At 41.5% G+C, this 12873-nt stretch overlaps 1 protein-coding gene across 1 annotated transcript in view; it reads right to left on the reverse strand.

The window, feature by feature from the left end:
• LOC139214169 (cadherin-24) overlaps positions 1 to 12873 on the reverse strand; it is an 82896-nt gene that overhangs the window by 61103 nt on the left and 8920 nt on the right. Inside the window, exon 2 of the mRNA XM_070844932.1 lies at positions 4888 to 5182. Within this exon, the coding sequence (XP_070701033.1) occupies positions 4888 to 5182 (295 nt within the window). The remainder of the gene's footprint in view (positions 1 to 4887; positions 5183 to 12873) is intronic.

Below are 12873 nucleotides of genomic sequence, written 5' to 3' on the forward strand. Positions count from 1 at the left end.
CCTCTTTTCATGTAGTACAATACAAACTGTCTGCCTTCTAACTGTTCTTTGTGTATACTTTTGTGCTCAAATGATTAAATGTATTGTATTCAGTTAGTAATGTAATATATAAATGAAATGAGATTAAACTACAGTCTGTTTAAGCCACTTGCATGATTGTATAACCTTGTATATCCCCATAATAACAACAACAATGTTGTCATCATAATAACCCAAACTGTTTGGCCTGTGCAGACTTACAAGCTGCATGTCTGTTACATCAGAGACTGCTGATGGAATGTGCTGCATCATTCCTGCTGCTGTGTGATGGCTGTTGGTTTTTATTTTTTAAAATAGGTATTTTCTTTAGGAACAGTATTATTAAAAAATGACCCTTTAATCTTACCCATTAGAGATTCTGACTGCCTTGCACTTAAATTCTGCTCCCATTTGCATTTCATTTTGGAGAGGTCTGTCTGCACATCTCTACCAAACGGCAGCCATGAAATTTTGTCTGTCTGGTCTGAGCAGGGCGAAAACAGAGATGCAATTTCATGCCAAAACAGAAGTGAAATTGAACAGCACTGTCTGACCTCAACTGCTCCCAACAAACTGTGGACACCATGTGCTTTTGAGTACTCATAACAAGCTTCTACGGTGGGGATATAATGTATGTTGTACAATATATATGGTACCCTAACCCTATACAAAACATTTTTATGAGGCTGGAGGCTGTTAAAGGGAGGTGAAGCATGTGGCCTACATATGAGAAACTATAGCAGCACAAATGTCCTTCACTTTGTGCCACTTTTAGCTTGTAACAGCACTGAAAGCCCTTTAGAAAATACATGTAGGTGTTACAATCTGAAAAGGGCACCCAAGAATCCCCAGAGTCTTGTATTCGGACTCGTGCAACATGGACACAAAGCTCTGCTGAAACGGTGCAGAGGGGGAACATTTCACTTTCCTCTAGCGCCTGCAAGCCAGGCTGCCAGATTTCCAACATTAGTAAATGTTTGCAGAGTGCCTTTGACTTTGCAAAAGTCTACAAGCCTGAAGAGAAACATAGTGAAGATCAAGTAGGCCTGTTATTAACACATCAAACGGACATGCATCACTGACTTGTTCACTCATTAGAACTACAGCAGGTTAATCTGTTTCTACTTAATTATATTTCAGTACGTTATGTGCTATAATTTGACAATCGCTCAAGGCGTATGATGCCGCTTGTTTTGAATACAATATTAGTTTGGTTCAATAAAATGAAAATGTCAAGATTATAGTATGAAAGTGAACTGAATCACACTGAATGCAAAGCAGTCTAAATGCTGGGCCATTTAATCTGACAGGTGTATTCTCATCTTGTGTGTTTAACTTAACCTTGACTATGTGCCAAGGTGCTGCTGATGAAAATGTCCTTGATGCTGCATTATTGGCAATCTTTTCCTACTTGTGATAATTTACTAAAGAGTTTTAGAAGGCATCATTTCCAATAGTAGCCTAATCATTTATTGTATGTTTTTATGATGATGATGTTCACTGTTTGCTTGCAGCGTTAAAGCCCTTGAAATCTTAAATATATTTCTATATTCTTAGATACTCATGACCATGGGCGCCTAGTTCTAGTTAAAAGGGGCGGTATGGAAGGAAAAGTTTCATTTCATGTCACCAAAAAATGCCATTTCCTACAAAACAGAGCCTCCAATCGTGAACAGTAAAGCTGCTCTTTCACTATAAAGCTCTCTTTCAACATAAATGTTTATTGGGTCGTAAAGTTCTCGTTTTTCACTGTGTTTACTAGTTTCAGCAGTGAGCGACCGATTGAATTTTGTTTCAGAGATTACGTAATGCATGTGTCATGGTTTGCCATGACAAATTGCAAAGCTACTTAACTCATCTGGACAAGCTTTTGTTGCATCTGTGACCTGATTCAACATCCTGCACATTTCAGTTTCTAATCCACAATAGACTTGGAAAGTAAACCTAAACCCTAAAAAGTAACTCTAAAGAATAATAGCCAAATACTCAAATACTCGCCATTATGTTTGGACCACAGTGTAATTCTGACTGGCCCTGAACGATCCGCTGTGAAGCTAGCACTAAAGGACAAAGGACCTACTTTCACCCCCCCCCCCCCCCCCCAAAAAAAAGCTGTTTTGTTTCTGGCGAACACTTAAAAACACTGAATTACAACCGCAGCGTGCTTTTACATTATTTCCTGCCTCCTGCAAACCTCTCCTAAACCAGACGGAGCATGTAAGTGGGTGATAGCAGTTCGACAAACAGTCTCCTGTTGTGTGCTACATGCGTGAAACTGCAACTCCAGATGTGCAGACCTGATACTCCAGAACTTGTCTGGTGTTTTTAAAATGAGAAAACAGCCTCAGTAAGGATGACAAATGTCATTTTTTTTTATTCACATACTACATGTAGCTAATAACAATGTTTAAAAATAGCAAGGTTGTCTGATCAAAAAGTGTAGCTGCAAAAACACACATTTTCTCCCCCGAGGCTAATGGTGGGGGTGCAGCTGCTTTATGCTGCCTTAGATGTCATTAATTTATCATTTAAAAAAGGTTTAACAGACAAAAACTCAGCTAATCTTTCCATCAGGGCTGTGTGGGTGACGTCTGATCAAAGTTTAAACGACCAAACAACCAGCTCTCCTGGTTTACACGACATCACCGTGTTCTAACCCATTTCTTACTGATGAAAAGACAGAAGAAGAAGAAAAAATAGAGTAATAGAGAAATCTGTCATGTGAAACAACCAAAACTCATCACTCGTAGTAACAGGACGACCAAGAAAAGACATTTCCAGGGCCTTTAAAGCTTGAAATTTGAAATGGATCATGTATTTTTATGTACGTTTCTTATGATACAACTGAATGATTCAGAACTTTTAATCTCGTTTTATGTTGGACTGGAGAGAAGAGTATGTTTATTATGTGTCACATGAAAGCGCTCATGCAAATGTGGAGCAGTGACATCATCATGGAGATTGCTGCATTTGCTGTGACCACAGCGTGGCGACACGCGGCACGAATGAAAAACCAACAACACTGGAGAACGGTCGATCAAAATTCAGGGATTTTTTTTTTATGGGCTGGAAGACGACACGCCGCAAAAGTTGTTTTGATATTAGATGCACTGTTCTGACTCCATAGCTGTAAATAAACTCTCCCTCACCCAGCTTTGTATTCTGAAAGCTGTCCATGTACTGAACCTACTCAAATGGAGCAGGTTTACCCATTCAAGGACTCATTTGGATGTCGGCTAAAAAAGCTCTGTGCAAACTGGTGATACATTGTGAATGGAATCCTAGCAGGCAGTGCTGTGTTGTATAATAGCTGTAGCTGTCCTTCTATAGAAGGCATGCTCATTGTATTTCAAACATTAGTTCATGTCCTTCTTGAAGTTCCAACGCTGACTCCATCGGTTTTAATTTAGCTGCGAATAATATTTTGCATTTTTGAATAAAATATTTCAGATTCTTGTCAGTGTAAGAGATGCTTTTTTGTGTAGGCTACACAGCATACCACTTCAAAGCTGCTGAATAAAATACCTTCAGACAATTCATCCTTCTGATATAGAAATAATAAAACACACTGTCTAGCTGCGGACTAGTGGGACATCCATCATGTTGGAGCTTGACAGCAGTGACTGGCTGGTGCTTTATTCTGATTAAGCAGCAATCCAATAAAATGCTACAGCCTTAGTTTGTATACAGAATGAGACTCCAATAACCGCTCAATCAAGGCAAGTTCTTATCCCAGCTATTAAGATTATTATTTATCATTTCTGCTCTCATTACTCAATCACTGGAGAGAGGACATGAGAGATCAGATAAAGAAATGCGTGTGATACATGACAAAAGATTCCAGGCTGAATTCGGTCGGTCAACCAGAAAACCTTGCTAAAATCCAGGGCTGTATTTATTTTAATGTTACCTAATGTTCAGCTTTGCACAAAGATCACGTGGTCAAACTCTAAAAACGCTAACTCCATGTTTTCTTCTGATCTAGGGATTAAATGTAATCATCTTTTGATCATGAAAAATGCAACTATTTGCCGCTACCTAGGCGGCAGATGGCTTTGCCATAGCAATACATTCATGTTATAACTGGGAAAGAAACAACAAATTGGGTTTCTGTGGACTACTGAGCATGTCAGATCACAGCAGAAAGTTAAGATGATCATATTACAGGACAGATTTGAGCAGCCTGCAGCTCTCAAACTGGTTTATGTGCAAGATTTAGCTTTTTGATGGGTACAAGGACACTGGAATTAGAAATCTATCTGAAGCTAAAGAGTGCTTCTCTATTATGGAGCCCCACAGTACTCAATATTAAATACGTAAATAAGAGACGTAGTAATTAAATAAATGATGATATGAATACATTAAGTAAAATACATTACAAAACCAGTAAATTATTAAATAATTTAAACCATTTCCAAAGCTCAATTCATTATTATGAAATTGGGTTTCATTACCATTTCATTTTTATTTCAACATGACCCTTTATAAAATTCTGTTTTTATTTCATGATGGCATTTTTTTCAAAGACACTTCTTATTTCATAATGCCACTCACCCACAGCCTTTCAGCCAGTCACATGTAGCCTCAACCCAATGCCGTGATGAAATACAAACAGACTTGGGGAAAAAATCTAATATGAAACACAAGTAAAGAGTTCAGTTTTCACCATAACAAACTGCATTTTGAATTAAGGTTTTGAATTTAGCTTTAATTTATTCAATCATTTCACAATTAATTGGGCCATTTATGTATTTTATCTTATTCATTCATAATTCAAAGTAATTGACTAAATATTGCACACTTTGGGGCTCCATTCTCTCCTCCTTGGCCTTCAGTAAAAGTAAACCCAACCTCCCTCCCATCCAGTACCTATATTGGCCATCTCAGGTACGGTGGCGGTGTAGGGGCCTTCGTCAAAGATAGGCGGGTTGTCGTTGATGTCCTGCACACGAATTAGGAACTGTGACGAGGGCTCCAGGGCACGGTCCGTCTGCCTGTCGGTGGCCGTGGCGACTAGACGGTACTCGTCCTTCTCCTCACGGTCCAGCGGCTTGGTGACGTGGATGTTACCCGTCTTCTCGTCTATCACAAAGACCGAGCCCGCCCCCTCGCCTCGCAGGATATACTTAGTGCGTCCATCATTCCGGTCCATGTCAGTGTGGAGCTAGGTGAGAGGTGATGGTAAGAGGGGGTAAAGAGGAGAAACACAGCATGAAAGGAAGACAAAATGGAAGCGAGAAAGAAGCAAAGTGGATGGATGGGAGAAGTAAAGAACATAAAGGGTGGGGAAGAAAGACAAGAGTAAACACCAGTTAAAAATGACGTTTGTTTCTTTTCGAGACAGGCAGTGAAGACAAAGCAAGCAGATTATCCTCTGCATGCCTCCAGGATATAATGAATTTAAACAGAGACTGACAAAATAAATACGCACAATACCTCCTTCTCTCACACACACTTTCCTCCCATTGTACTGTGTCTCTCTACTCCAGCAGTATGAGCAGTTATAAACCAGGATCTCCTTAATCTCAACGATATCCAGAACACATACTCTCCTTCTCACTCTTAAAGCCTCTTTTCACTTCCCAGCAGCTGTGGATGGCAAGAGTTTACTAGTCTGTGCACATGCCGTGCCCTGACTATTTAATGAAAGCACCAAATCAAAAGGAATAATGAACAGTAGGCTAATCAATTATTCCCTAACTAATAGGTGTGTATGAGGGAGGGTGGGAGGGTGCTCGGCAGTGGGACATGCTGTATCGATCACAGCCTTATGTTGAGCTTTATTGGATCAGCGCCTGGTGGGATGGCAGAGCAGCAGAGCAACCAGCGTCCTCTCATGCAGGGAGAGGTAATATCAGGGAAGGCTCCACACTGTCCTCTGTCCCCGGCGAGAGAGACACGCCAGCGGGATGCGCCCAGCACATCAAGATTCAATCTCATTACCCCTGCACCTACGTGGACTGAATAGCAACTGTGACCAAAAAAAAAAAAGAAGGGCTGCTAAATTAGCCCCCGCTTGCAAGAAAGTGTGACATTGTGACTTTAGACGGAGAGAGGAGCGGAGAGATGACTGGGGAGGGGATGGGGGTTTAGCTCGGGAAGGCATTGTTGCGTGGCAACAGCTAAGCACATTTGCGAAATGAAATGAGAATGGATACTGTGAATCGAAATGTTCATTTACTTTAGGGATCGCCATTTTTCAAGGAGGGAAATAGCGTGGATACGGCAGCTTTCCGGGGGGTAAACGATAAGTACGGATGCTGACAAGGTTGTTTAATAGCTAAGAAAGAAATCATAAGTTCAGACTGCCTGAAAGTTGAGAGCTAAAACTGTGTGAACAATTTGGCACGTATTCAAAAGTTAAACATCACTTCACCTTCAACAGATCCCTTAATTTAAATGACAATGCACAGTGGGAAATTTGAAAGCACTCCAACAATAGAGGGTGTTGTGTGAGAACAGTATGCACTTAAGAAAAAAAAGCCATCGTTGATCTGAAGTCTGTTCACTGTGTTCATGCGCTGTGGCTGACATTGATCGGCTATGCCACGGATAGCTTTAGCATGTTCAATCTAGCTCTGTAGCTGAGGTTAGCCCAAGGAACGACTGTGACCAGAACTAAAGTGACCATGTGTTAAAACGGTTCTTCACCTGAAACCTTTTACTGTCAATATCACTCGCCCCTGTCAGCTTTAACACCAGCGGTGAAAATATTGTAGTCCGGACCAAACCAAGTCTCTGCCGTCTATCCATGCATATATACACACACATACACTCCATACATACACATAGAAATGACTACTTTTAGTTTCAGGTCAGTGCACATGCACAACTCTTCACGAGCAGGTGTGTGTGTGTGTGTGTGTGTGTGTGTGTTCTCGTTAGAGTTCTTTTTTCCTGTTGGTCAGACTAGAACATGAGCTGCACTGAGGGAATTGTGTATTTAACCATTTTGGTGAAACATACTGAGCAGTCAAGAGGTCAGAATTAAAATGCAGAGGCGCAACGAAGATGTTCCATTCAATTTTTGATACTAAGACTTAAAACGGAGCGGAGAAAATTCATTTCAATGCGTCATCACATAACTTTTAAACTTGCGATATCATCTTAGTTTATGTGTGCACTTTTCCCCACTATTTCAAGCCCATCAGTTCACACACTCTTTGTCTCAGGCCTTTTTCACAACAGACGTTTTGACTCGTCCTGACAGGAAAAGCTCAGGTGTTACTTACAACATTGACGATGGCTCTGTTTTGTTCAAGTGCCCCAGTAGGTTGGACAGAGAGCCACGATGCACAGTCCCAGGATCCTGAAACTCAACCATCATTTGCTCCTTTTTTCCATGTGTTCCTCCTGTTGCGATACATCAAAGTGTTTTTGTGACAAAGACTGATCCGGTCCCTGCCATAACCACCCTGTCCTGCACCTGTCCCCAGCCCATCCTACCTTCCTCTGTCACATGACCAGCACCTGTCTGCACACCTGCCCCTCATTCCCCCTAATCACCTACTGAACATTCAGCAAAGAATTCTTACTAGAAAGAAGCAGATATTCCCTAATGGAATTCTGAATATCCAAAAAACATTGTGACTAGTTAAATGTTTTCACAGATATCCACAATTGACATTATGACTATAAACAATGCAATTGCAGATATCCACAAATATATTTTTGCTAGAATAGAATAGAAAACAATAGAATAGAATAGATTTCTGGATATCCGAAAAGATGATAACTGCCAAAATAGCTCACTTCAGTTATGAGCGGGAACAATGGTATTGTAGGTGTCTGAAATGGGAGTTATTCCTATTGCAATGTTCATTCTGAATATCAAAAATGACATTGTGGATATCTGAAATGTTCTTTTTGCTTGGGAAGAACTGAACGTCGTGAGATTCGTGCAATACATATCCAGTCTAGCAAATAAATGTTGAGAAAGAGCCACTCGTGCTTTGTGAGGATTTAGAGATATTTTAAATTTAGTTTTGACTTGTACAACCAAAGTTGTAGATATCTTGAAATTCAATTTCTGCTACTAAGAATGTTATTGTGGATATCGTTTGATTACCATTTTGACTCATAAGAATACAATTCTGACGAGGACAAATGCTATTATGGATATCGAAAATGCAATTACAGATAGGGGTGTAGTTCGATTAAATGTTAAAATGGCTTGCCAAAGTCTATTCCGTACACTATTTCTCACTGGCTTTTGTTTTAAGCACACACAGGACCTACCACTGTGTCAAGGCTTAATATTTATGGCTCGGTTAAGACCTGACTGTGTGAATTTACATTATAATTCAAAGACAAACTGCATTGATACATGGCATCCATATGGATCTGAGAATCAATCTCCAGTGACCAGTTGTGATCAAATTTGAGATTACTGCCCAGCTCCAATATGTGATAGTGTGCCATCTATAGTTATACTCAAATAGACAAATGGCTTCCCCGGGCACCTCTTGTTGCCATATACAAACCTGGCAGGAGCAGCGTCGCAAACATTCAGGCGAACCAGCGCACGCTTCAATTTCACTTTATTTCAGAATGACACATGGAAATGGAAGCGATGCAATCAGTGCGGGGCAGGCATAACAGTGTGAGCTTGACTGGTTCTAAGTGCCACTGAGGCAAAAAACACACACACCTTGGCCATCACTATCCCTAGAAAAATCTCAATGCACTTACTCGACAGTGGGCCAATACCTGCAGTACAGCATGTTGGCAACCAGCAGGTAACCCCTTACTCATATCTGGCCATGTTATACCGTCATAATTTAGGTTGGCCTGCTACAAGCTATTTTGATCAGTATTTGTCATCGTATTATGTCAAAGGCTCCTATTTCGATTAAACGTCACTTCTTTTTGAGGGTTTGGCTTGTTTTTATATTACACTTAACAGCTTTTTCTAAGGTCCAGTCATTGGCTCTGGTCCATTAGCAGTGCACCTGGTTTACAGGTTGTCTTACTATAACAGATCGTGCATCGTTGCAGGCAGGGTCACCCAAGTTCCTTGAAAAGTGTTTACATTTTGACCTACACTGAGTTTCTTCTCATTCTCCGTCTTCTGTGGAGGCCAACTGGGGCCAATTGGCCAAGACACCCGGCTGGTCTGGACCACCACATGAGTCTGGTTCCTCACTCTCCTTAACGAAGAGCCATTAACAATCAAAGTCTTAACGGCCCTGCAGCTTAACGAGGGGACTTAACGAGCTTCTTAATGAAGCCCCGACCATCATTACCACAGTGAGCGGTGGCAGCACTGATTGAAAGCACAGCTCAGAGTCATTCTGGAGCATGAGAGCCCAGCCTGAGGAAACCAAATCCATTTAAGGTTGACCTCTCACCCTTATCTGCTCCTCTAAGATTAATAGGAAAGTATAATAAGGAAAACGCACTTAACCAGAAATAATGGCTATGGATATATATGGATGGCTACAGAGGTGGCACAGCTTTGGAGTATCTACCTGTCAGAGAGCAAAAACACCCAAACAATATTATAACACAACTGGCTATCATCATATTTCACATCCGCTTAACTTGAATAATATGACATCTCATAACTCCTCCATTTCATATCCCCTCGATATACCATCAAATATATCAAGAGCCAAACAATATGAAGCCACTGGCCACAAAAGCCAAATTTACTGATGTGTCACCTCTGCTTGGAGAGTGATTTCAGCCTGATAAGCTGCCATTTCCATTTTCCCTGGTGCCAGCTGTGTATGCAACACCCAGCCTTCCCAGACTCCTAAATCTCTTCAATTACTTATATTATCATAAGGTAATATGCTTATACTCATATACTCAATTTCACATTTTTGCAATAACCATAAATCATGAAGCGAGGAGGAAAAGTACTCTCTGCCAACCTCTAAATCACTTAAATAACTAATATCCCATATACACAATTTCACATTTCTGCTGCACAATAAATCATAAAAACACCAGGAAAATGTGTTTTTTTCCACAGCTGTGCATTAGCCTAATGAATGTGGATGTTTTCCCCCACAAATGCACCGTGTGTTTATGTGTGTGTGTGTGTGTGTGATTGCGTTGCCTGTGCGAGGCTGAAAGGGAGGTGAGGGTTACAGAGGCAAGAAAAATTACAAACTGGGATATCAGCTGGCGGCGCACGTGAAACGCCAACAGGCATACAGCAGCAGCGCAGGGCACCGCTGAGCCCCGCGATTGGCAGCAAGGTTCAATTCCCCCGAGCACATCAGGGAGAGCTCGCGAGGGCACACTGGCAGGTGTGAGAGTATCCACCAATCTCCTCTGCAAGCCCGTGGAGGAGGGGAAGCTATTCATCTTGTGTGTGGCGACTTCAAAAGAACCGGAGGCCTATAAGACAACCGTGAACCCCACCGGCAAGTCAAATTCCTCAACAAGGGAGGGTGGAGGTATCGCCGTGGTGAGCCAGCCCTTTAATATCAGCTGGGGAGTGTCAAGCAGGGCAGAGGGGAGAGGGTTAGCCAATCGATTTGGAGCAGGCCCACCAATTCAGAGAGATGTTTGAAGAAACGGGCTGATCAGGGAAAAAACGGCAGCAAAATTAATTTGGGACAGGGCCCATATGAGTTCAGAGAGCCTGTTTGAAATGAGACTGTGCCTTGTGGCCAGCCTACCTACCACTGGGATAGCATTAGTTTTGCTTGAGGGTATGTGTAAGTGTTTGTGTGTCGTATATTATACGTGACCGTTTTAGCAACAGCCTTTCCAGGTGAGAGTATGTGTGTTGGCCACGGTAACTTTTAAAGAAAGAGGTATAATGACTCTGAGTCTCCTTCTGCCCTGGCTGAAACTCCACTTGGCACAGTCATTGCACAGAGTGGACAAGGAGCCAAGGCGTGACTAAGAATGTGTGTGTGTGTATGTGTGTGTGCGTGCCTGTGTGCTTTGTGTATGTCTGAAAGCCAGGGGCGCCTGACCTGGAGAGGGAAGAAGCAGTTGAGAGCAGGCCAGGAAGTGTGTTGCGGTTAACAGAGCACAGCACAGAGCTGAGGCCAACATCTACACAGCGACTAATAATTAAAGTCAACAACTCTCTCGGCTCGCTGTGATCAGCTCTGCCACCGTCACACGTCTCCACTCTCTCTCCCATCTGGAGAGCAATGGATCCCCATCTGGGCCTCAGAGAGCGAGATACAACACACACCTACACACAAATACATAAACAAAATCAAAATCAAGTATAGTAGGCTCTCAAAAAAATCTAATTTCCAGTTACCTGCATCAGGACAATTTGTATTGAACAGGTAAGGGACTGTGTGACAATGATAAGTGAAGGGGAAAAAGGCTGAACCTCATGTTTCACTTTGTAGCTTCATTAGCGTCAATGTTCTTTGTCAAAAACAAAAAAACTTGATCCCCTAGTATCTCAACTCAACCTCCATTTCAACCTTAATACATACATGGAACAAAAGAAGTTTGACATACCCACCAGATCACAAGAGGCACTTTATTTTTAATCTCATGAATAATTTTAAGTTGAATAAGATATTTCCTGGAAAGAATTTCTTAGAAATAAAAGCTTAACTTAGATGTAATGATTTATTTATTATTGGATATACAACACTAAAGATTCATATAATGAGTTTCTTGGAAGTGCACCAATTCAACACTGCAATTTTATGTTTCCTATAACTGCAAATTCTTAAACCAAGAGCTTCTTAATCAACAGTTATTGCCACTGTCACTGAATAAGACAACCAGACACAGACACCAGATCTGTGGGTGCTGAGGGGCTTCAGCACTAAATGATTCTAAATGATAAACACAAAGATGAGTGATATCAAATGATGTTTGATGATCTGTTAAGTATCAGATCAAATATTTGACTGTCGTAACTGAATCAAGAACATGATTTCTGAGTCATATAACCAAACACGCTCAAGTAGGGCTCAATAATAATTTGCATACAGTCTCTAATAAGCGATTATATCAAAAGATATCAATTGTAATTTGGGTTTTATTGTCATTGTTTCGCAACTGTTTCTTGCCTCCAACAGATTTGTTGCGATTACTGTGGGGAGTATGATATTAACATAACAGACTGAAATCATGCAAAAACTATGAAAATAAGTCCCAAGTTAAAATTCTCTTGACATAATTCCAAAGGGGACAATAATTGTCATAATGTGAAACTACTCCCTTGGCTAAAAGAAACCATCACAACCACAGAAAATAAATCAACAACCTTAAAAAGCGAGCGAACAGTGTTTCTAACAGTTGTGACACACACACACACACACACGCACGCAAATGTGCGTGCTCTCGTTTGACTGCTCGGCTCTCCTCTCTAATCGGTGCAGACACACATGACGAAAACACCGTCCAATTATGCAGAGGCGCTCAAACACAACCCTCCTTCCCCACCCCCACAGACTGAGAAGCAGAAACCAGCCGGCCCCTGAGGAGCACTTGTGACTTCAGAAGACAGACCTTTTCTTTTGCGCAGGTTTTAAATTCCATCTGAACTTTCAATCAAACCCATTCTTGCAGCGAGTAGGGAGATTGGGGGGGGGGTGTCTGACTTGTGTTCTGCACCCACCGTAAAATATCAGGCTTTGAGACAGGTTTGTCTTACAGCCAGACGCAGTTTAAAAGCGTCATGAGGAGCAGAAGTTAATTGTTTAGCATTGATCCACAATTGATTCAGCATTGAAGTTTGGCGTCGATTGCCTCTTTAATTCAGTTGTGCTGTGGACATGTTGCCCTGTTCTCGTTTGATCTAATTCAGTCTGCCTCTGGAGGGCACACTGTGTGGCCTCCACTTCAACACACACACACACACACACTCGCACACAGACTGTGAAATCTCTCTCTGTCACGCTCACACATACTTCC

Source organism: Pempheris klunzingeri, chromosome 15, assembly GCF_042242105.1.
Source record: "Pempheris klunzingeri isolate RE-2024b chromosome 15, fPemKlu1.hap1, whole genome shotgun sequence".
NCBI classification, from domain to species: domain Eukaryota; kingdom Metazoa; phylum Chordata; class Actinopteri; order Acropomatiformes; family Pempheridae; genus Pempheris; species Pempheris klunzingeri.